This window comes from Eulemur rufifrons, chromosome 18 (genome assembly GCF_041146395.1).
Source record: "Eulemur rufifrons isolate Redbay chromosome 18, OSU_ERuf_1, whole genome shotgun sequence".
Classification (NCBI taxonomy): domain Eukaryota; kingdom Metazoa; phylum Chordata; class Mammalia; order Primates; family Lemuridae; genus Eulemur; species Eulemur rufifrons.
The window spans coordinates 56911967-56933261 of record NC_091000.1 but is presented as its reverse complement, the minus strand read 5'-3'; the positions used below and the strand labels follow the sequence as shown (position 1 = coordinate 56933261).

Sequence of the window (21295 nt, the reverse complement as noted above, 5' to 3'; positions counted from 1 at the left end):
GATAGTGCTAAAGTATGAGATAATCTCATATAAAATGAGATATTGCTGCATACATTCTTCTTAATTATACCACCAAATATTCATTTCTAAATAGTAACTGAAACACAGTCCCCTACAAAGTCTCTGTAAAAATAGAAATAGGTGCTCCTTCCTCTCAAGACACTTTACTGCTATCAACCAGAAATGGTCCTAACATACAAGCTGACTCTCCCATGAATGCCTCAACCCTGCATTGTACAGCATACAATCTTTGTGACTATACACACAGGTCCTAACACAGGATTCTATCTTTCCTTTCAATAATGCCTGTTAAGCACCAAAAGGGGACTTCTGATCAAATGTATTTTTTAAACCAAATTAGAATGCCAATTTCATACAAAGAGTTTCATATTGCTCTCAGATCTTTTTCAAAAAATAAAATGTTAATGAGATTTTCTCTACAATGTTCAAAATATTCAGCAATACTTTTAATACAAAACCAGCATGTGTATCTCTCTAGATGAGTCTAGGAAACTGTATAAAAATCTAATCTGTCCCAGAGAAACAACATAAATTTCTAAGTTTATCTTGGAAACTAGTAATTCTAGTTTAAACCAAAATTAAGCAAAAGCTAGGGGAAAATATCTTTTATGGCCATGCTCTACTATTTCCACTCCAGAATTTGAGAAAGGCACTTAGTTGTGACATCCCAGACAAAATTCTCCTAGGATAGTTATACACAGCAGTACATCACACTCACAATGATTCTAGGATTATTTTTAGTGATTCAGGACAATTCTACCCAGCTAAGCGTGAAAGGGAAGTCCTTAAATCCTATTTGGATTACTCTAATTATATGATCTAGCAAATCTCTAAGTTGGTATTTCAAACATTTATTCCTAAAAGAAACTTTTAATTTCTCAATTGTAACATGCCAAGTTTCTCTCCCCCATCAAAAAAGAAAAAAAATTAGTTTGGAATAAAAGGGAAAGAAGGAGTGTTACAGGCAGCTGAAAATAAAACCATCGAAAGATCCAATAAGAGCTTCCCCATGTTACACTTTAACAACCATCTGTTTTAAAAATTGGTCGTTAACCAAATGTAATGTGTGGAACTTATCTGATCTGGATTGGAACAAACCAACTGTAAAAAGACATTTCTAAGAACCAAGGAAATCCGATTACAGACTGGACAATTGATAATATCAAAGAATTAGTGTTAATTTTATCAGTTATGATGTTGGCATCGCATTTATGTAATGTCTGTATTGTTTTTAGTGATGCAAGCTGACATATCAGAGATATAATAGGTAAGTCTGAGATTTATGTTACAAATATGTATACAAAGCAAATGTGGCAATATCTGAAAATTGTTGAATCCGAGAAATGGATATACGGGGTTCATAGCATTATTCTGTTTTTGTGTATGTTTTAAACTTTGTAAAAAACAAAATTTCTTTAGGAACAAAAAGTCTTACAGATATTCATCTTTTCACACCAACTCTTTTCCAAATAAATCACCAATGTGCCAAAATTCAGAATAGAAACTGTTGGGAGAAAACATAAAGCAGCCAGAGGAAAGTTGGAAACAGTTATTAAAGGTCAGGAGAGAAAAAGATGAAGAGGTAAAACAACTATTATTCTTAAGACAAAAAAAAAAAAAAAGGTCAGATATATTTAACAAAGTAGCAAAAAAGCAAAAAGGTCGTCTCTAAAATATAAAATGAAAACCCAGAATTCATGTGAAAGTAGCCTACCATTTGTATTTCAGGATAACTCAAGTTTCTCACACAGTCCCTGTGCTGGAAACAACCTACTCATAACGTCTATTTACAATCTCACAGTATCATGGCATGCTGGGAAGGAAATGCTGACCTAGGGAGAATACTTCAGTTTCTTCAAATGTAAAATGGTAGCATTATACACAATCATAAAGATTTGAATTCTTGTGAATTCAATAAAATTCCAAATATGACCTTGACATCTGGAAACCACAGAGCTAATTCAAATGAAAGGTATAATAAAAATTATCCTCATCAAGAAAGTTGAGAAACTATGTACTACATTACTGAGCCAGGGTGAAATACAGTACAGGTTCCCAATGCACCAGTTCCTATAAAAGGCTTGCCCAGCCCCCTTCTCAGTCTTCTCCCTAATACCATACACCTCCAGGAAGACGTAAGTGCTGCTGTGTGAGCACATTAATATACAGACTTAAGTGAGCCATCTGTCAATTATTTTCTACTAAAGACAACTTTCAAGTTCAAAGAACTAAACCTCAAATTCACCAAAACAGTTCAATAATTTTATTTTTAGATGGCTCCAAAGACTTAACCTTAATTTGACACCAGCACATTTATTTCTTCAAGCTTTGTAGAAAATTCTAAAATGGAAGCATCTTACTAAGAAATGAAGGTGATTAGCAAAACTGCTTAGACAAAAAGTGTAAAAAGAAGTGGATAATCAGAATGATGCCCTGAGCACCACAATAAATGAAAGCAGATCTGCTGGCTGACTCAATGGTATGGGGGGACCTAGATGGCATTTCATTTATTTGCACCTCAATTTCCAACTGTTTACAATCATCAGCTACCAAAAAAGATGATGATTGCTTTATAACACCACAAAAGTATACTAATTAGCATATTTTGTCATAAGGCTTAATTCCTTTTTAACCATAATCTATCATATTTTCACCTTAGTATTTATCAATTCCCTTCCCCCCACCTTAAACAAGATAAGGAAAAGCAAAAGCATTGATCACACTTAAAAATGCAAACGACCCCTCAGGTCCAAAGCCCAAGAAATTCAAACAAAAGCTGCACAGACTCAGGAAAAGGGAGAATAATCTAGACTATCTTTACCCTAATTAACCCCAAATACACTCCTTCAAGTTCTCACCTCTCTCGTGAGTGCATGTGAAACTTTCAACTGCTTCTCAGATGTCAAGCTGCTACTGTACAGCAAATTCACTGTGAACTGCTCCTTCTCTCTCAAACCTATTCTTAAATACTTTTATGCTGGTATATGACATCATTTAACCTAAGATACCCCCAAATTAACATTCTCAATTTCTGCACCTTTTTCACTTTCCACATGTCACTGCTGACAAATTTGACCAGTGCCGGTCACATCCAATCTCTCCTTTAAATTTCTATCAGTAATGCCTCATTCTCTCTCACCTGGCCCATAATTACAGCCTCCTAAATAATTTCCATGTTCTCCTTCCCTGATCTTCCTATCACACTGCCTCCCAAGTCATCTTTCCAGAAATACAGAAATATTTCCCCAGGAATACAGGTAGGCTATTTACCCCTTAACCTGATTTTTAGATATAGAATTTATGACCTTCTAGATATTCTACCTCCTGTCACTAGAATGAGAGTAGGGATCATATATGCTGTCTGGTTTGTTCTCTGCTATGTCCTAAGCACCTAAAATAGTGCCTACCACGGAGTAAGCATTCAATAAATATTTGATTAATTAATTAATTAAACAAAGCATTGAAGATCCTCTATTTTCAGGCACTATACTTCCTTTCCAGCTTCATCTCCCAGGACTGCTTCCATCTCTGAAATGCCATTACCCAAATCTATCATAATCTCTCCTCATTCTTCAAGGCCAGTTTTAGAAGCCACTTACTCTTTGATGCCTTCTGTAAAGGCATCCGAACTAATGGCTCTTTCCCCTGGGCTCAGATACCACACCATTTGTATCTAACATTCAGTTCATTCTGCTTTGCTTTACATTTCCACCAGTCTAGGGCATCCTGAGGACAAGGACTATTTTAGTCAACTTTGTAGCCCCAGGATCTAGCCCAGTACATAGACACTGCTGAGTAAAAACTAGGCAAAACTAAGCACATGGTTTCTCAAATCTTTTTTAAGCTACTATAAAAAAGGACACTTTGAATGCTTAGCCTAGTGTCTGACACTTAGCAGGAACTCAGTAAATATTTATTTAAGCCAGCTGAATATTGAGATTTTTTTCCTCCTCATTAAAAAGGTTAGTAATCCTGGAAAAGTCGACATTTCAGGCAAAGTGTCACCATTTGAACACACTATGAATTAGATTATTGGATCCTCTCCTTTGTGCAGGTTTTGATACTATGGAGGGAAGAGAGAATGAGGCTACTGAGTGCAGGTAGAGGTCAAGGGGCAGTGGAGGCTTTGACAGAAAATCATTATCTAGCTGCAACAATAAATAGGTTTTTTATCCCTAACCACAGGAACCCAGAGGTTTATTATTACTAACAGGAAATACCAGCCTGTGACAGGCAGCTATAAACCTTCAGTAAATCTGATTTTCAGTTCCCTGAAGGGTTTTGCATGCCTAAGTACCTCAATCCTGAAGGCTTTAGTCATAATTGCTCAAAAGGTAAAAATCAAAGACCAGTGTGGATTTGAAACACATGCTTCAGAATGTCCAAAAGTTCCCCTCAGAGCTCAAGCAAATCCCTAAAAAAAAAAAATGAATGTTCTATGTGAACCCTCCAAAAGGCTCCAAGAATAGATTCTGAGTTTAATCAAATTAGAACTCACTTAGGTGAGAGGAAAAAATGTTGGTGAGACCCAATGCCCTTTAGTCCTGTGCCAGCCTGCCATCCAATTAAGGCAGAAAGACTGTGATATAACCACTAGTTTTTTTCAATGTTGACATACTGTTACAATGAATAAAAATTTATTAAAAAGGCCATAAGTCCATGGACAACCCAGAGTTCCCCCTAAAGCACCAGTGATCGCTACACTTCCCTTAAAGAATCACGGTAAGTTGCATTTTTTGCTAAGTTTGAATGGAATGTAGAAATTCATTGTGTTCATTGGACACACTTTAACCACTAATGTGACATTCTCTTATGAGACTGATGAGGACGATTTTACAAAAAAAAAAAAAATAATAATAATAATAAGTAAATTTGCCTAGAGTTAAGCTCCAGTTATATGAATTTTCCAAAACTGAAAATGAGCAGAGCAGCTCTGAGTGCTCTGGGTGTAATCAAGTAGGACACTGGTCACACTGAAGGAGCTGAGAAAGGCACCAGGCCTTCAGCTGATTCCCTGGGGCAACCTGAACACTTGGCGTTTCCAACTATTTTAAAAGGCAGCTGCTCTGGCTTCTAAACATTTGCTCTGCTCCCAAGTGTTCTACAGGAATACCAGGTCCAATGTGAGAGTTTTGGGTGGCCAGAAGCATGCTGCTTTCATCTTTTTTTTTTTTTTTTTTTTTTTTTTTGAGACAGTCTTGCTATGTTGCCCAGGCTGCTGGTCTCAAACTCCTAGGCTCAAGCAATCTTCCTACCTTAGCCTCCGAAGTAGCTGGAACTATTGGTGCACACCATCTCAGCCACTTCATGTCTCTTTCATCTTTGAATGCCACATTGCCTACACTCAATAAACATATGTGGGCTATGTTTAATTTCATCTTTTCTCAGCAAAGCAAAAATATTCAGTTATGTAAATTAGGTTGATTTCAAGCTGAATATGGAAGGGTTTAATAAAATAGATTAGGTGGATTTTTTTCTTAGTAAGAATAGTGCAGGAAATCAAGGCCTTAAACAAAGTGAACATCAGAGTTTAGAGGTGTTGGTCAACTAGGAAACGGACATCACTTGGAGATGAGTTATTTCTCTGCCATATGATAGGTTAATGGCACACACTGACAGCCCAGTGGTTTGTCAGCTGAAAGTGACAAGGAGGAAGCCAACAAAGGAGCTAAATGGAATGAAGCTCTCAGGATGCCTAATTCTAAAACGGCCCTACACATATGGCATCTTCAAGAAGTAAAGTTAGTTTCCAAGGGGTTCTGGATCCCCTTGGCACCTTTCCCTAACTGAACCCTAAACTTTTTGGGTTACCCGGATCTCCCAGGATGGTTTGGACTTCGGCAGTCCTGAGCCCAGTCCAGAGTCCATAATCCTAGGTAAGATCTTTTTAAGCAAAGACCAGTAACATGAATGGTTCTGAGGCAACCCTATGAGCTTCGGCAGTCCTGAGCCCAGTCCAGAGTCCATAATCCTAGGTAAGATCTTTTTAAGCAAAGACCAGTAACATGAATGGTTCTGAGGCAACCCTATGAGCTGGAGAGTAACTACCCAAAGACCAGCTGTTAAGCCTTCAAGGAATTCCTTGATGCAATAACAGTAGTGTATGCACATGGGTTTATCTATGGCCACTCTCATTTCAGCATCACACTAAAAGTTTTCAAAACAATAATTTACACCCTTAAGTTACTTTTTCTAAATTTATCAGGAGAAAAAAATGCATGCATGCATGCAAGCACACTTATCAATGAATGCCTCCTAGAACATCTATAACTAACATTCTAAAGAACACCAAAAACTAACAAAAATGTTTTTATATGTGGTAAGCACTAAAGCATTTGACAGCCTGTTACCATTCAGCACCCAATAGGAAAACAGTATAAATATTTTTGTCCCCTAAGATAAAATGTTGGCTAACATCTTCCCGTTAGAAATTTAAAACAATTTGGTTGTGAACGCCCCACATTTGACGCCGGAGTCCAGGCCTGTGGTTCCCAGACTTTACTGCACATTGGAATCACATGGAGGGCTTTAAAACGCCATCTCCAGGCATTCTGGTTTAATTGGTAAAAGGTGTGACCTGGACATCGGGATTGTGAACGTTCCCAGGAGATTCTAAGCAAAGTTAGGGAACCTCTGTGCTCTTAACCACCGGGTACTAACAGCATTGGTGTAGTTCTGTTGTTTCTCTTGCCCAAGAGTTCCTTCACCGAGGCGTTAAACCCGGGGCAAAGGTAGACACAAAACGCTGAAGGGAAGAGGCGGCCAGCCTCGCCAAGGGTTAGGCCGGCGAGCCGAACCTGAGAGCTGAGACGGGCGCAGGGCTCGGTCCCGGCCCACGCAGGCTGAGGCGCGCGGCGAACCCCGGGCCCGCGGAGGGGGCGGAGGGCCCAGCTCCAGGTGGGCGGAAGGCAGGTGTCCCGGAGGCGTTGCAGGGAACGAGGGGGCGCAGGGCCACCGTCCCGCGCGGGCGGAAGCGGGAGGCACGACCGCCTCTCACATGACTCCCCTCCTCGGCCCGGCTGATGCTGCCGGGAGGGGAGCGGAGGGGTCCCCCACACGCGGGTCTCACACACGCCCGTCGCACTCCGCCGCGCTGCCGACCGCCTCCCGGTCCTGGGGTGCGAGTCAGCGCCAGCCCGACGGGACCTAAGTTACTTTGCGCCACCAGACGCGCGGACGCAGGGAAGTTCGTTACTTTCCCGGGCGGGACGGGACCAGACCCGGGAGCGGGGGCATCCCGAGCGGGTCCCTTTCGGTCGCCCACTGTATACTCACCCGGAGGTGAAATCCTGCTGCACGCTCAGCAGCCGCTCGCGCAGGGTCTCCAGCATCGCCGCCGCCGGCCTCCTTTCCTCAGGCCTCGCGTGGCCGCCGCCGCTGCCGCTGCCCTCGACCCCAGCAGCCTCCCGCAGCACCTGCCACCCGCGGCCCCGCACTCCTTCGGCCGGCCCCGCCCCCGGCCCGGCGCTGGCCCCCGCGCCGCAGCCCCAACCCCTTCCGCGTTCCCGCCCCCCGCGCGCCTGGCCGCCCGCGCGCTCTCGCCCCGCCCCCGCCGCGCGCAGGGCCCGCGCAGCCGCAGTGGGCCGCGCCGCGCTCAGGCCGCGGAAAAGGGGCGGGCCTTCACTCTTGGCTCAGAAGGCGAGAAGCTGCTGGGCCTTTTTCTAGGCTATGCCAGTCCTTTGGAATGAGAGTGGCATCGTGGAAGGATGACTTAAGTTGAGGGCTTCTTTTACGGTTTGGAAGAGGGTGGATAAATTTCCAGCATTGATAGCTTGCACCTCCCTGTAACAAGTCATTTTATCGATCTGGGTCCAGGATCTGACCCCACTGGCTTTAACCTTGGGTGGGATAGTCAAACATTCCAAGCCTCGGTGTCTTCATTCATAAAATGGCAATAAGAGTCAACTGTCTCGACATCCTGACTTTCCGCTCCTTCTTTAACCAGCCCTATCGGACTTTTGTGCCTTGCACACGAAGGAGATAGCATCTTGCAAGTCACCAGTGGCCTCCGTGTTGCCAGTAACACTTGTTACTTCTCTGATTTTTTCTTTACTTCTCAGTGCCTCCCAATGCAGTTTATCATGCCATCCCTAAGACACATTCTTCTCTTACCTTCAAGCACTCCATACTTCCTCTCTCCCTTCTCCCCTACCCCCTCACCTCTTCTCCTATTTCCACGCTGCTCCCCGGGATACATCCCAGCTCCTGTTCTTCTCCAAATGTGCTCTCTCCCCAGGTGATTCTATCAAGGCACTGATGACTCCCAGATCTCCACCTTCAGCCCTGTCCTTCCTCTCTCTTTCAGTTCATACCAGTTGTGTGAACTGTCAACATGTATCCAACAGGCATCTCAAACCAATGTACAGAAAACTGAAAATTTCATTGCATACTCACCTCTTAACCTACTCATCCTGTCTTTTGCATTTCAGTAAGTGGCACTACCATGGACCAAGTTGCTCGAGTTAAGACACTTGAAATAACCCCTGGTGTTTCTCTTTTCCTCATCTTCCATATTAACCCATCAAATCCAATCAACTTCATTTCTAAAGTATTTTGGAAGCTGCTCACCTTTCTACTTCTTCAGTATAATCAACGCTAGTCCAAGGCACCATCATCATTCACTAGAAACCCTGACAGTTCTCCTTGATTCTACTCTTTTGCCATCCACACCTCTGTAATCCATCCTTGACACAGCAGCCAGAGAGAATTATTTAAAAGATCAATCAGATCATGTTGCTCCCCTGCTTAAAATCTTCCAATTGCTTCCTGTGCACTTGGAATAAAATTCAAACTCCTTACCCCAGCTTAGAAAGTCCTAAAATTTGAATCCTTTCTGACACTCTATCCAAACTGATTACTACTCACCTATCATGTCCTTGGCACTCAAGCCATACTAGCCTTTTTTTTGTATTCCTTGAAAATTCCAGATTCATTTCTACCTTGAGGCCTTTTCACGAGATTTTCTCCAAACCGTCCCTAAGTTGCCTCCTTCATGACATTCAGGTGTCAGCTTAAATAACATCTGACAAGATGACTGTTCAAGTTACCCACCCAGTCCCTTCCTATCACACATCCTGTTTCTCAACTTATTACACATTAGAAAGTTTCATACTTGTTTAATTACTACAATTATTTATTAATTTATTTGTTTACAAATTTATTTTAAAACCAGGGCTAGGATTAGGGTGAAGCAAATAAGGCATTCACCTCTGGTACAAAATTTAAGGGGGAACCCAAAAGCTCAGTGATTAAGATAAGCGATATTTTAATACAATGTTTAAACATTTAAAATTAGTGAAAAAAATGTGATGAACAAAATATCAAAATTTTAAATAAAGACAGGCCCTGATAGGGCTGGAATTGGATGAGGGAGTCAGGTGGGCGGTACAAGTACAGGTCCCATTGTGAAGTGCCCCTGTCTTGTTAAGCCCAGCACCTACAGCAGTAAATGGCACACAGCAGACACCCAATAAATACTGATTGTTTTGTTGAAGGAATTAAATAAGATAAAGTGCTTGGCTTATGGCTGGAGAACACCTCTTCCCCATTCTTGATGCTTTCTTTCACGTGGAGGAAGCTTCTTCACTAGTATAATACACCCAGCCTTTCCTAGTGGAGAGCAGGTGATTATGATGACTAGTGAGATGGGAAATAAGAATCTTGGTCCTGTATCCTTTCCTTTTTTTCATCCAACAAAGAGCATTCATTCTGTCGTATAAGGACAGGCTGCTAGGGTGACCCAATGCTTTTGGTGACTGAGTGGGCAAGTCTTAATCTGAGGTTCAGTATTAGGAGGTCTGCTTGCCCATGAATATAGACCATGTGCTTCATCAGCCTTCCCTGAAATAAAAGTGATATTTGGACTCTATGCTGACTCTTTATTTCTCAGATGGTTCACAAAGGTAAGACAGAGGGGTGCTGTTTACTGAGCCCTCTTCTACCTCTCAGAAATAGTTCCTGGTACAAAGTAAGTGATCCAATGGTCAAATCTATAAAGACTAGACTAAGGTTCCTTAGTATCTAGCAAATTTGAAAACCACAGGTACTGGGAAATATTTAATCTTTTTTCTTTTATTCAATTAAATAAACTCCTCTCCCTATAAGCTTTCAATTTAATAAGTTTCATAGATTCCAACTCAGTGCAAAAAGACTCTACCTGTCACTAAAAAATAGCTTTACTAGTCGTGCCAAATCATTTCTGTCTTGACTGATGCATTGCTTATTAGTGGCATGTTTGTGCTTCATTTGAGATGTTTTATGCACATTCTTAACATCATGTCTATTAAATTCAAAAACAGTGAAAGTTCAAGAAGTATCAATAAAAGACCATCTATTATAAAGAAACAAAAGTAAATGTTAAAAAAATGTAATTAAAGAGAAAATGAAGGCCAGGTGTGGTGGCTCACACTTGTAATCCTAGCACTGTGGGAGGCCGAGGCGGGCGGATCGTTTGAGCTCAGGAGTTCGAGACCAGCCTGAGCAAGAGCAAGACCCCCATCTCTACTATAAATAGAAAAAAATTAGCCAGACAACTAAAAATAGAAAAAATTAGCTGGGCATGGTGGCACATGCCTGTAGTCCCAGCTACTCGGGAGGCTGAGGCAGGAGGATCGCTTAAGCCCAGGAGTTTGAGGTTGCTGTGAGCTAGGCTGACGCCACGGCACTCTAGCCCAGGCAACAGAGCAAGACTCTGTCTCAAAAAAAAAAGAAAATGACTATTGCTGCACATGGGTTGTTCAGGAGGAATGATTAAGGACCAAGAGTTGAAGCATGTGGCATGTTATGTCGACATAAGTGACATTAATCAGCCAGAAACTAGAAAGATTGATTGGCAAAATGAAAAAAACAAAGCTTTGAAGTACAGTTTGAGAACCGACATCAGTATGGAGGCTATTGGTCTAATCTTGATTCAGGCATTGGTGGAGAATTGATTTGAGAGCGTATTAGCTGAGTGCAGGGAAAGCTTCAGTGATAGAACGTTTGGGGTGAAAACCAAAGCTGCTAAGATATTCCCTGGGGTAGTGCTTCCCTGCCCAGCAGCAGTGGTATCACCTGGGAGCTTCTTGCAAATGCAAAATCCTGGGCCCCAGCCAGACCTCCTGAATCAGAATCCGAATTTTATCAAGATCACCAGGTGATTTATATTCCCGTTAACATGTGAGAAGCACATCTCCATGACACTCGCTAAGGAAAGGGGGTTTCCTGTCTCAATAGATTCTTATCGTAGACAGAGTGATAAATGAGGATTTGGTAGAATTAGAACACAGGGGAAGCTGCTATTAAAGAAGAGGCTGTAGGACCCAGAAGATTTCACGCCACTTTATTGGCAGAGGTCTTTTAGAGTAATTGGAAAGGCACTATAATCATTTGAGTGACAGACACCTAACTTAGATTTATAAAGGTATTTACAGCGTGTGGTTATTAACTTCTTTGTGATTTTTTTAAAAGCTAAAAGGCAAATATTTTTGACATCTTTAATTTTTAAGAGTATAAAGATGCCGGAAGAATCCATGTTAAAGCTCTAAATGTTTTTTATGAAGAAATGAGTATTTCTAATCATAAGAAAAGCTAGATAAAGCTGGAAAGGTTACATCAGCATGGCATTTTGAAAAGGAAAGCAGAGATAGAAACCAGGGAGTCAGAGGAGGGGAATTCCAACTCATGGGAGCAAAGATTAGAGCACAGTTGAAAAACACAAGAGAAGTAGGGCCGAGGACATCAAGGTCTGAAGACAGAAGCTAATAGACCTAGATGGCAAGCACTGTCTGGAGTTCCATCTGGGGACAGCAAACTTGAGAATGAGTATTTTACATGAGATAAACTGAAAGAACAGTTAAATGGCATCTCAGCTGCATCTATTTGAGTTCCAAAATTTTATTCCACTATAACAAAATAATTGGACGCCTACTCTTGTCTTTTGCTTGCATGAAAAAAAAAATAAAGGTACTACACCATGCATTAGAGGAGGAAACCTCTTTTATTTTTTTGTTAATCTATGTTTGGATCCACATGGTCTATAAAATATTGATAAACAGCTAAGTGAATCCATTCATCAAAGTGTAGGGACGCTACATGAATAAGGAGACCACATCTTATACTCTTACAAATAAATGGTTTCCCCTAAGAGAGTATATCTCAAAAATTACATCTTCTGAACTACTATGGCATAGAAATATCTTTGATTGGGAGAATTTAACAACAAACTGAAACTCTTTAATAAGAATTAGTAACAAGGAGTTTGAGATCAGCCTGGGCAACATAGCGAGACCCTGTCTCTACAAAAAAAATTAAAAATTAGCTGGGCATGTTGGCACTTGCCTGTAGTCCCAGCTACTTGGGAGGCTGATGAGAAAGGAGTTCGAGGCTGCAGTGAGCTATGATCACGCCACTGCACTCCAGCCTAGGTGACAGAGTGAGACCCTGTCTCTAAAAAGAAAAAAAAAAAAAAGAATTAGTAGCAAAAAAAAAAGAGAGAGAGAAAAGATTGAGACAATCATTACCTATAGTTTATCAACTCAATACATGCAAGGGGAAAAAACACTCCCTCTTTTAGCAAAGAATGCCTCACGGAAGCAAAGTCCCTGTACCAGGCCACCCCAGGTTATGCGTGTCTGCCTGTAGGCAAAGTACTGGTCCCTGGCCCAGTCTACTTGTGACCAGGGTTGCAGGGTCAAACCATACAAAAACATGGGCAAGAATTGTCGGGTCAGCAGTCTGAAATGTCAGTTTTGGGTGTGCTCTTGGCCAAAGAATGACTAGACACACCCAAAGCAAGGTAAGCACAAAACGAGGTTTATTGAAGAAGGAAAGGATTATAGAGCAAGAGAAAGATACAGGTTTACAGAGCAAGATACATTCGCCACAGACAACTAACAGACCCTGTGTCATAACTTTTTGTTATGACGTTGCTGTTCAACTACAGTTGATGATTCTGATCATCCCATCTCTGCCGTCCCATCTCCCCCTAAGACAATCCCATGACCTCTACCCAGCACCTCCCTCTGCCAGGTCTGGGCGGGCTGGTGGTTCCGCTGAGCTATCTCCTGTGGCACAAAGAACCAAAGACATTCCCCTGCCCCTCCCGGCCATTGGCCTGAGGCAAAGATGCAGGTCCTACTTCTCCAAAAGGAGTGGGGGATGTTTTAAAGAGACATAAAACATTTTTGCCATTTTTTCAGGCCATTTCCTCTGTAACATCTATAAACATATTACTAGGGGAAGCATGTATCAGAGTCTAAACAGTGGAGACAGCAAGTCATCTTGGAGCAGGTTGTCTTCTAAGCAGAATGATTCCTGTGGCCTCTTACAGGAACACAGATAAATGCAAGCAGGCATCCATTGTTCTGGAGGAAGGGTATAATAAAACATTTTGGTAGGTGAATCTTAAAGGTTGTAGTGAAAAAGTGGGCAAATTTGCATAAGGTCCAGGGAGCCCCATGAAAGGACAAACATAGAGACCCTTGTTCCTTCTCTTTTGAAAGTCCTCCAACAGAAAACAGCTTAGATAGGTCAAGGTGGAAGGTGGTCTCACTCAGGGTGAGGGGGGCACAGGGAGCTTATTTTAATAGAAGAAGCAAGATAGTAGGTCAGGGAAGAGAGAGGAAAGTTTCATACAGGTCACCTGAGACCACAGTGCATCCTTAATTCTATTAGGGAAGGATACTTGGAACGCAGTGAAGGGTCTGGGGTTAGGTGTGGGAAATGGATGTGTGATTGTGTGTGTAAACAGAGGTGGGTTCTTTGGGAGTGTAGCACAATTTTTGCATGGAACAACCAATTACTACAATGCTAGTAGTAGTTGTTCTCTAGCTGCAAGGGGGTGAACCTGAGCTTTGTCTCCAGCCAAGAGAAAGCAAATAAGGCAATCTCTGAGTTCTTGAATTTATCATGGGAGAAGAACACCTAAGAAGGGAGGAAAGCCATTCAAGTGATAGGTGAGTTAGAGATTAATTTGGGTAATAATGTTACTCCTTAAGCTGGTGAAGCAAAATATATTGGCATCCTGGAGTTTAGCCTTGGTGGAGAGGCAAGTCAGAAACCTGTTACTGTCCCCAGGCCCCATAGTTTTCATTTTTGTAGGGTATAGTCTGGGAAACATGGGTCATGCTGACTATTTTCTCTTTTCAAAGTGCTTTGTCTGCTCTTAGGGAACCATAAATCATCTTGTTTTCATCATCTAATATATAATATTACTACTAAATGTTTGTAATGCCTTATTGCATTTTCACAATTGCAGCTCTAAATCAAGTCAGATCTGGGAGCTTGTCCCACAGGCCAAATGGAATTCAGCCAAAGATCACATCCAGCTTTCAAACTGATCCCCTTTTCCTGTCATTTCTTTATGTTCTTTTTGCATCTGAGGCAAGTGCATTTTACCCAAACCTGATGATGTGTCTTGAGTGGGAAGAGAGTTTCCATTAAATCCCTATTTCATATCCATCACTAAATTTAACCTCTGATGTAAAGTCTCAAGTTCTTTGCCCTGAAAATAGCTAGAGGCTGAAATGGGAATAGAAGTGAGGATTAGTGTCAGCTGTGGTTTCAGGTATCAGAACTCTACCCACGGTCAATGCCAGTAAATTCCCCTGCGTATCCTCTGTCTCTGCCCTCACATCCACCCAGCCGGGGATGCATCCAGACAGTCGCTGCTCGTCCTCACCAGAATTGATCCACATTAGTGAGCAGAAGGTAGAAAAACCTCCTCAGAGCACTGCTTACCCTTGAAAACTTTTTGGAAAATTGTGACCTCATGCAAAATTTTCGGAAAACAAAATAAATATTAATTATAGGTTTCCTGCCAATAAACTGGATACCTTATCAACTTTCAGTATAAATGCAAAACTACAATGGTCTATGCTAAATATATTCTGTTGAAATGAAACCTTAAGTTCCAGCAATTTAAAATAGCAAACCGTTTTGTTTGTTTTTCACAAAACTGAAGCACACACACACATGCATACCACAAACTATTAAAAGAAGCAGAAAGAAGTGGGTTGCAATACAATTTCCTCAAATGGCAGTCAGTAGGTTTTATTATTTAGACTTAATGGAGTCATGGGGGTGTGAATTTTTTCAAAACTTAGTTTATTGCTACCTATTGATATTTTAGTTCTATGTCTTCAATTTTGCCCCGAGTAAAATGAAGCTAGCTGTTCATTTCCAGATGGTAAATGAAGGGCACAGTTCTTAGTTGTGAACTTTAGCTTATGTGTTCATTTGACTACAATAAATGACTCTGGAGAACTCCACAGTTAGTAGCCAATTAGTCATTAAACAACATACGACCTCAACTAAGTCACCATAATACCAGATGGTGACCCCACGGTACATTTGCTCTCTCAGCCTGGAGGTTGGCATTTGGGAAACTGCCATGCTTCTCAGCAGCACTAAGTTTCATAGAGTTCAGAGCTAGAATGCCGGGTAGAGATGAATTAATCCTCTCATTTCACAGATGAGACTATTGCTGCTGCACATTGGGTGCATAGATAGATGCCAGCTGCCAGAAAGAGCTCATTTTTACTTTATTTTCGAAATCTACAGTGTTGCCAAAAAGGAAAAGTGAGGTACGTCAAGATTAACATCATAAATTGGATATTTAAAAATTCTCATTCTATCAAACTGGAGTAATTTTGGGCTTAATTTCCAAGAGCCACATCAGTTTTCCGGCAGTTCTTAACCTCATGACTAGCCACGTAGATGACTGAAGATCAAAACACCATCAGGCTATATGCTCACTTTTTATCGTTTTGCTAAGCCAATAGAGATAGCAATGAGATAAATTAACTGAAGGATAAACTAACTGCAGTTTTGGGTTTTTTACGTTGTAAAGTTGTCATGGACATGGCTTTCTTGAAACTCATAGTTTTACACACGTGCTCACATGCATACAGAGTCCAGTCCAGCTTAAAGCTCCATCCTGGTCTCCCTCCCTCTGGAGCCTCAGACCTGGTCTAGGCTCGCTGTACCCTCCGTGGAGAGGACTGGGGGAGGCTTGGCCTGCGCTTTCACTTTTGCTCTTCTTCCTTCTTCTGCTTTTAGGTTCTCTTGGTATGGCAGGGAGAGAGGACAGACTGGGGAGAAGAGAAAGATGTTTTACTTCACTGGGCATGTGATATTCTCTGCAGGGAGCCCTGAGGTTACCCTCCCCCACCCCCACTTCTGCCCTGTGGCAGTTTCCTGACCTGGGTAATCTGACACCTCACTTACCCACTTAGCCTCTAGTTACTAGGCACCCTTGGGGCAGGCAGCCCTCTGATAGCAATACCCTAGAAAGGCTACTCAAGTCTTTCTCTGTCCCCTAGGAGATTGTAAGGTATCCTTGGGTTTGTTTATGAGCCCTGGTTAAACCCTTGTTTGTCTATACCCTGCGGAGGCACAGGATTGTGGCCAGTTAGTCCGTCAGACTAAATAAACACACAGAGACAGACATGATAAAAGCCACTGGGCATCATTAAAGGCTCAACTGAATTACTGCGTGTGAGACAAATCCTGGCTTTATCATGGAACTCCCCAAGCCAGAGCGCTCAGAATAAATCCAACAAAATTATAGAGCATAAACGATACGTTATGGACAGTGCCCAATCCATGAGAAGGTTGGGCTCCAAAGTTTCTGTGTTTAACGACCCAAGATGCATTTTCCCCCTAAGCAACAAAGTTATAGTGATTCAGTTGCAAGTCCTCCTCTACAGAAGGCTGTTTTACCCCTAACGTGGGTGAGTGACAAAACCAGCCCGAGTTCTGGGCCTGGAAGTGGGGAACCATGTACTTAGTGAAGAGGCCGAGAAGAAAGTGTTCCTCCCCCTTACTGGGTCCAAGGTCAGCTTAAATCATCCTCCTCGACTCCAGGGGCTCTGAGCCTTCATTTGCCCTAAGCTCTTGCACTTCATCTGGGTTGGCCCTGACTTCTCTAGGGCACCCAAATCATCAACTTCCTTCTCCATTTCCTCACCCAAACCCTGGGCATCACTGACATTAACAGGAAAGCCAACAGAATTAATTAACTCAAATTAACATCTGATTTTTCTAGTAGCCCTTTCCTCTCTGTAAATATTCAGGTCTTTGCAAAAGGGTGATTCTGTGTTTGCAATATCACCTGGATGCAGGAGTTTGGAGGATCAAAGCGGGTACAAGACAATAATAAATCTATTATTCCAAAGGGTTGTCTCAGACTATAATTACCTCTCTTAGCTTCTTGGGGCAAAACAAGCCACTCCTGGTTTATCTGGCAGTACAGCAGCACACTGCAACCCACGTGCCGGATTATTCTGCCTGCTGAGGCAGGATGCCTCATTTCACCACTGGTGTCACTGTTCTTGCATGTTAATACTGATTTATGTCACAGATACATGTTGCTTTTGGCAGTCCACCACCCTTTAACTTTCTCTGGGCAGAAGCACCCATTTGGAGGCATTACCTCTCTCCCATTATATTTTCTCCCAAGTGAGATTTTGAATCATGGTATTCCCCCTTTCTCTAGCCAAGGGTCAGGCAAACCACCAGGCTTAAGTGCTGTTTTCTTCCTTGACCTTAATCATGTAAAGAGTGAAAATGAAAGGTGGTTTATTCTTCCTAGTGGGAATGTCCAGACAAGACCATTTAGTAATTCCTGCTGCTAGGAACTTCCAGAGATGCCTGAGGCTGTCCTTTTGGAATCCATTCTTCTTTTCCATCTTTCTGTGCCCCATGTCCTTCCAAAAGAATTCCTTTTTGTTCAAGTGAGCCAGAGTTGGTTTCTGTTGCTTGACACAAAGAACCCTGATACAGCTCTCCACTTGGTCGCTCTGTCTGTATCAGGAGCTCAGGGACAATATCTCAAAAGGATGACATATTTCTTATTCCACTGAGGGACCTCACTCAAACCCGAATTCTTACCTCAATACTCCAACCCAAACCTAGGAAGCCATTGGAATATTTTGCTGTTTCTGCTGTTTGATTTCTAAAGGTTTGTGGGACCATGAGTGAAGCTTGGTTTGTTGTCTCTCTGTCAATGGTGAGGCTGGGATCTTCCTTCTCCTCCCACCCATCTCGGAAGCCAGTCTCCACACATCTCACTCTTTTCTAACCAGCCATGTCTCTCCAGAATTCGCTCAGCAGATTTTATTGTGTTTGTCTACAAAGCTTGGTTATACTTGTTCACCCAAATAAATCTGTCATTGGTTGAATTCCTATCAGCACAATAAAATGAATTCGAAAAATGTCAGGCTGAGTAAGGTGCTATTTTGCATCATTTCCTAAGGAAGCAGAAGACAAAATTGTTCAGAGATGCGACAAATCTAAATAAATGCAAGTTTCATTAGACTATATCCATAAACATGCTTGCCAGAAACCTGCTGTTTATTCACTATATTCACATTACAAATTACATTACCTGTATGCTTTGAAACTAGTGTCAACTGCCTAGAATCCCTGGGTGAAGTTGAAGTGCTTCCCAACCAGAGTGTTTTGTTGCAGTCACAGGCAAAATTTTCCTAATGAATAGACCAAGCATCCACATTCAATAACGATAATATTTATTGATCACACCCTATGTAGTAGGCACTATCTGCATTTTTATATAAATGATCTCATTTCCTCTTTACAACAGCCTGATGAACATTATCAGTAATATTTTGTAGCCAAGGAACCAGAGAGATTACAAAACTAGCTCATGCTCAGATACAGTGTAGGTTGGTGTCAAGAGTCAAACTCAGGCTGTCTGATTTTAGTGCTACACTGCTTTTCCAGGAAGGATGAGACTGGATGTTTTTATACTCAAATTTGTTGTCTTAGAGTAGGAGACTACCAATCTGACCTAGGTTCTTGATCCTTCAGCAAAATTAATTATAAAAGCATAACAAAACATCTCTAAATTTCCAAAATGGGGAGAAAAAGTTTGGGAGGAATTGAGGGGGCTATGTGATCGGTGATGTCCAAAGATGTCCCCCTAATCAACTGTGCATCCTGGTTTCCATGCCCCGACATAGTCTCTTCTCATCGAATCTGGGCTGACCCCCTGGGTTGCTTTAACTTTCAAGCATGATGCCTGTAAAATTTCTGAAGTACTTCATAAGGGGCCTTGCAGCTTCTATCTGGATCTCTTGAAATGCTCACTCTGAGGAAGCCAGACACAATGTAAGAAGTCTGACCACCATGAGACCGCCATCCTGGAAGGAAGCCCAAACCAGCCACATAGAAAGTAGAAAGATGAGAGAGACAGAGAGAGAGAGAGAGAGTTAGTTCTCTGGCTGGCCTTCAGCTCTTCTACCTATCCCAGCTGAGGCACTAGACCATGCAGTTGAGCTTTCAGATGACTCTGGCCCCAGTTTCCATCTGACTGCAGTCATATGAGAGCCACCAAGTGAGAACTAGCCAGCTGAGTGCAGTCAACCATGAAACTGTGAGAGATGATGATAACTGTTGTTTTAAGTCACTTGGTTTTGGCATCGTTTGTTATGGAGCAATAGATATCTGGAATAGATGCTGAATGGAAGAGGGACTGACAAATGTTGAGATTTTACTTTGTGCTGGATCCTGTGTTATTTTCTTTACATATATCACGAGGTGAAAATTATCAGCATGGAATGTTGGCAGACTTTCTACCATATCACCTTCCCATACTGACAAGAAAAACTCTGTAATTTCCAGTTTAATTAAAACTCCCTTCTCTGCCAACCTTCCTCCCCCTGAACCAAAACCATTTGTCTTTCTCTCTCAGAATGGTTTCTGCATACTTGTAATACAGAATGGCCACAGAAAAATAGAATTTGGGAGACTGGAGTTGAAAAGAAATGACTTTTCAAAAGAGGTTAAATTACCATTGTAATAAAGGGGAGGGGTTGGGGGTATGCCTACGCAATGAGTGCATTGTGCACCGTTTGGGGAATGGTACCGCTTGAAGGTGCTGACTCGGGAAGGGGGGGTGGGGAAGGGAGGGATATATACCTACATGATGGGTGCAACGCGCACTACCTGGGGAACAGACACTCCTGGAGCTCTGACTTGGGGGGAAAGGAGGTACATGGGCAATGTATGCAACCTGCAATTCTGTATCCCCCATAACAATAAGATGAAATAAAAAAAAAAAAAAAAAGACTGGGAAAGAGATGGAATGCATAGGCAGGGCTTGGGGTGGGAGTGACAGAAAAAGCAAGGAAAGGTGGAAAGTGTTCTTTGGTGGAGTGGTAAACAAGGAACTTCAGAGACTGGGGATGTAAGTGAATTAGGCAGAAGAAACAAGCAGCAATGAGAAATATTGCAATTGGTTATGAACTAGCTTCTCTTCAATGTTGAGAAACTTGAATAATATTGGAATTGCTTTCCCATTACTTTTTGCCTGTACAGTCTGTTTCTTTAACTGTGGCACTCCTCTGGGACTGGACCACATGGGTTGTGGCTTCAATTAGGGTTACATGAGCATCATGTCATTTAACCCTTTCAATAATGTCGTGAGGCATGTATCATTGCCCTTATTTTATAGATTCAGAAATTCAGGCTAAGAGAGGTTAAGTAATTTGTTTAAGGTCATATGCCAGTCATCAGCAAAGCCAATAATTTTAACCTAAGTTTGTTGACTCCAAAATCCATGATTTTCCACTTCACCATTCTAGAGTCAGTTCCCTGACATTGTAACCTCTCTTTGTAATATTGTCCTTTCTGCCGCTATTGAACTCATTTTATCTTACATCATGGCAATGTCACTGGGTATGATGAGTAGAGTATGAGTTGGCAGTGAATATTTATTTATATGAATTTTATATAGATAGAGCTGGGTATTTTTAAAATTAGAGGCAATCTATTCTTTCACTATATTTTGTTAACGTGCTTTACCCTGAGTTTCCTAACAGTTTCTAAAAGCAGGTTTTTAAAAATGACACATATGAGCTGGGCATGGTGGCACGTACCTGCAGTCCCTGATACACGGGAGGCTGAGGCAGGAGGATCCCTTGAGCCCAGAAGTTCTAGACCAGCCTGGGCAACATAGTGAGACTCTGTCTCAGAAAAAAGAAAAAGAAAAAGAAAAAAAATGGCATATATGAATGTCAGATGATATAATTTCTTAAAAATCTGTTATGTGCCCTTTATCATATTCAATTCTGTTATGATCTATTGAGATTTTTTTTGGTTTTTTTTTGAGACAGAGTCTCACTCTGTTGCCCGGGCTAGAGTGCCGTGGCGTCAGCCTAGCTCACAGCAACCTCAACTCCTGGGCTCAAGTGATCCTCCTGTCTCAGCCTCCCGAGTATCTGGGACTACAGGCATGTGCCACCATGCCTGGCTACTTTTTTCTATATATATA

General features: G+C 41.9%; 1 protein-coding gene across 4 annotated transcripts in view; it reads right to left on the bottom strand.

Annotated features, from left to right (window-relative positions):
- DTNBP1 (dystrobrevin binding protein 1) overlaps positions 1-7517 on the bottom strand; it is a 127771-nt gene extending 120254 nt beyond the window's left edge. For all 4 annotated transcript variants that reach the window (XM_069493133.1, XM_069493134.1, XM_069493131.1 and 1 more), the window contains exon 1: positions 7297-7517. Coding sequence is in view for 3 of the 4 variants with exons in the window: in XM_069493134.1 (XP_069349235.1) it covers positions 7297-7352 (56 nt within the window). In the remaining variant the exon portion in view is untranslated. The remainder of the gene's footprint in view (positions 1-7296) is intronic.
- Positions 7518-21295: the final 13778 nt, after the last annotated feature.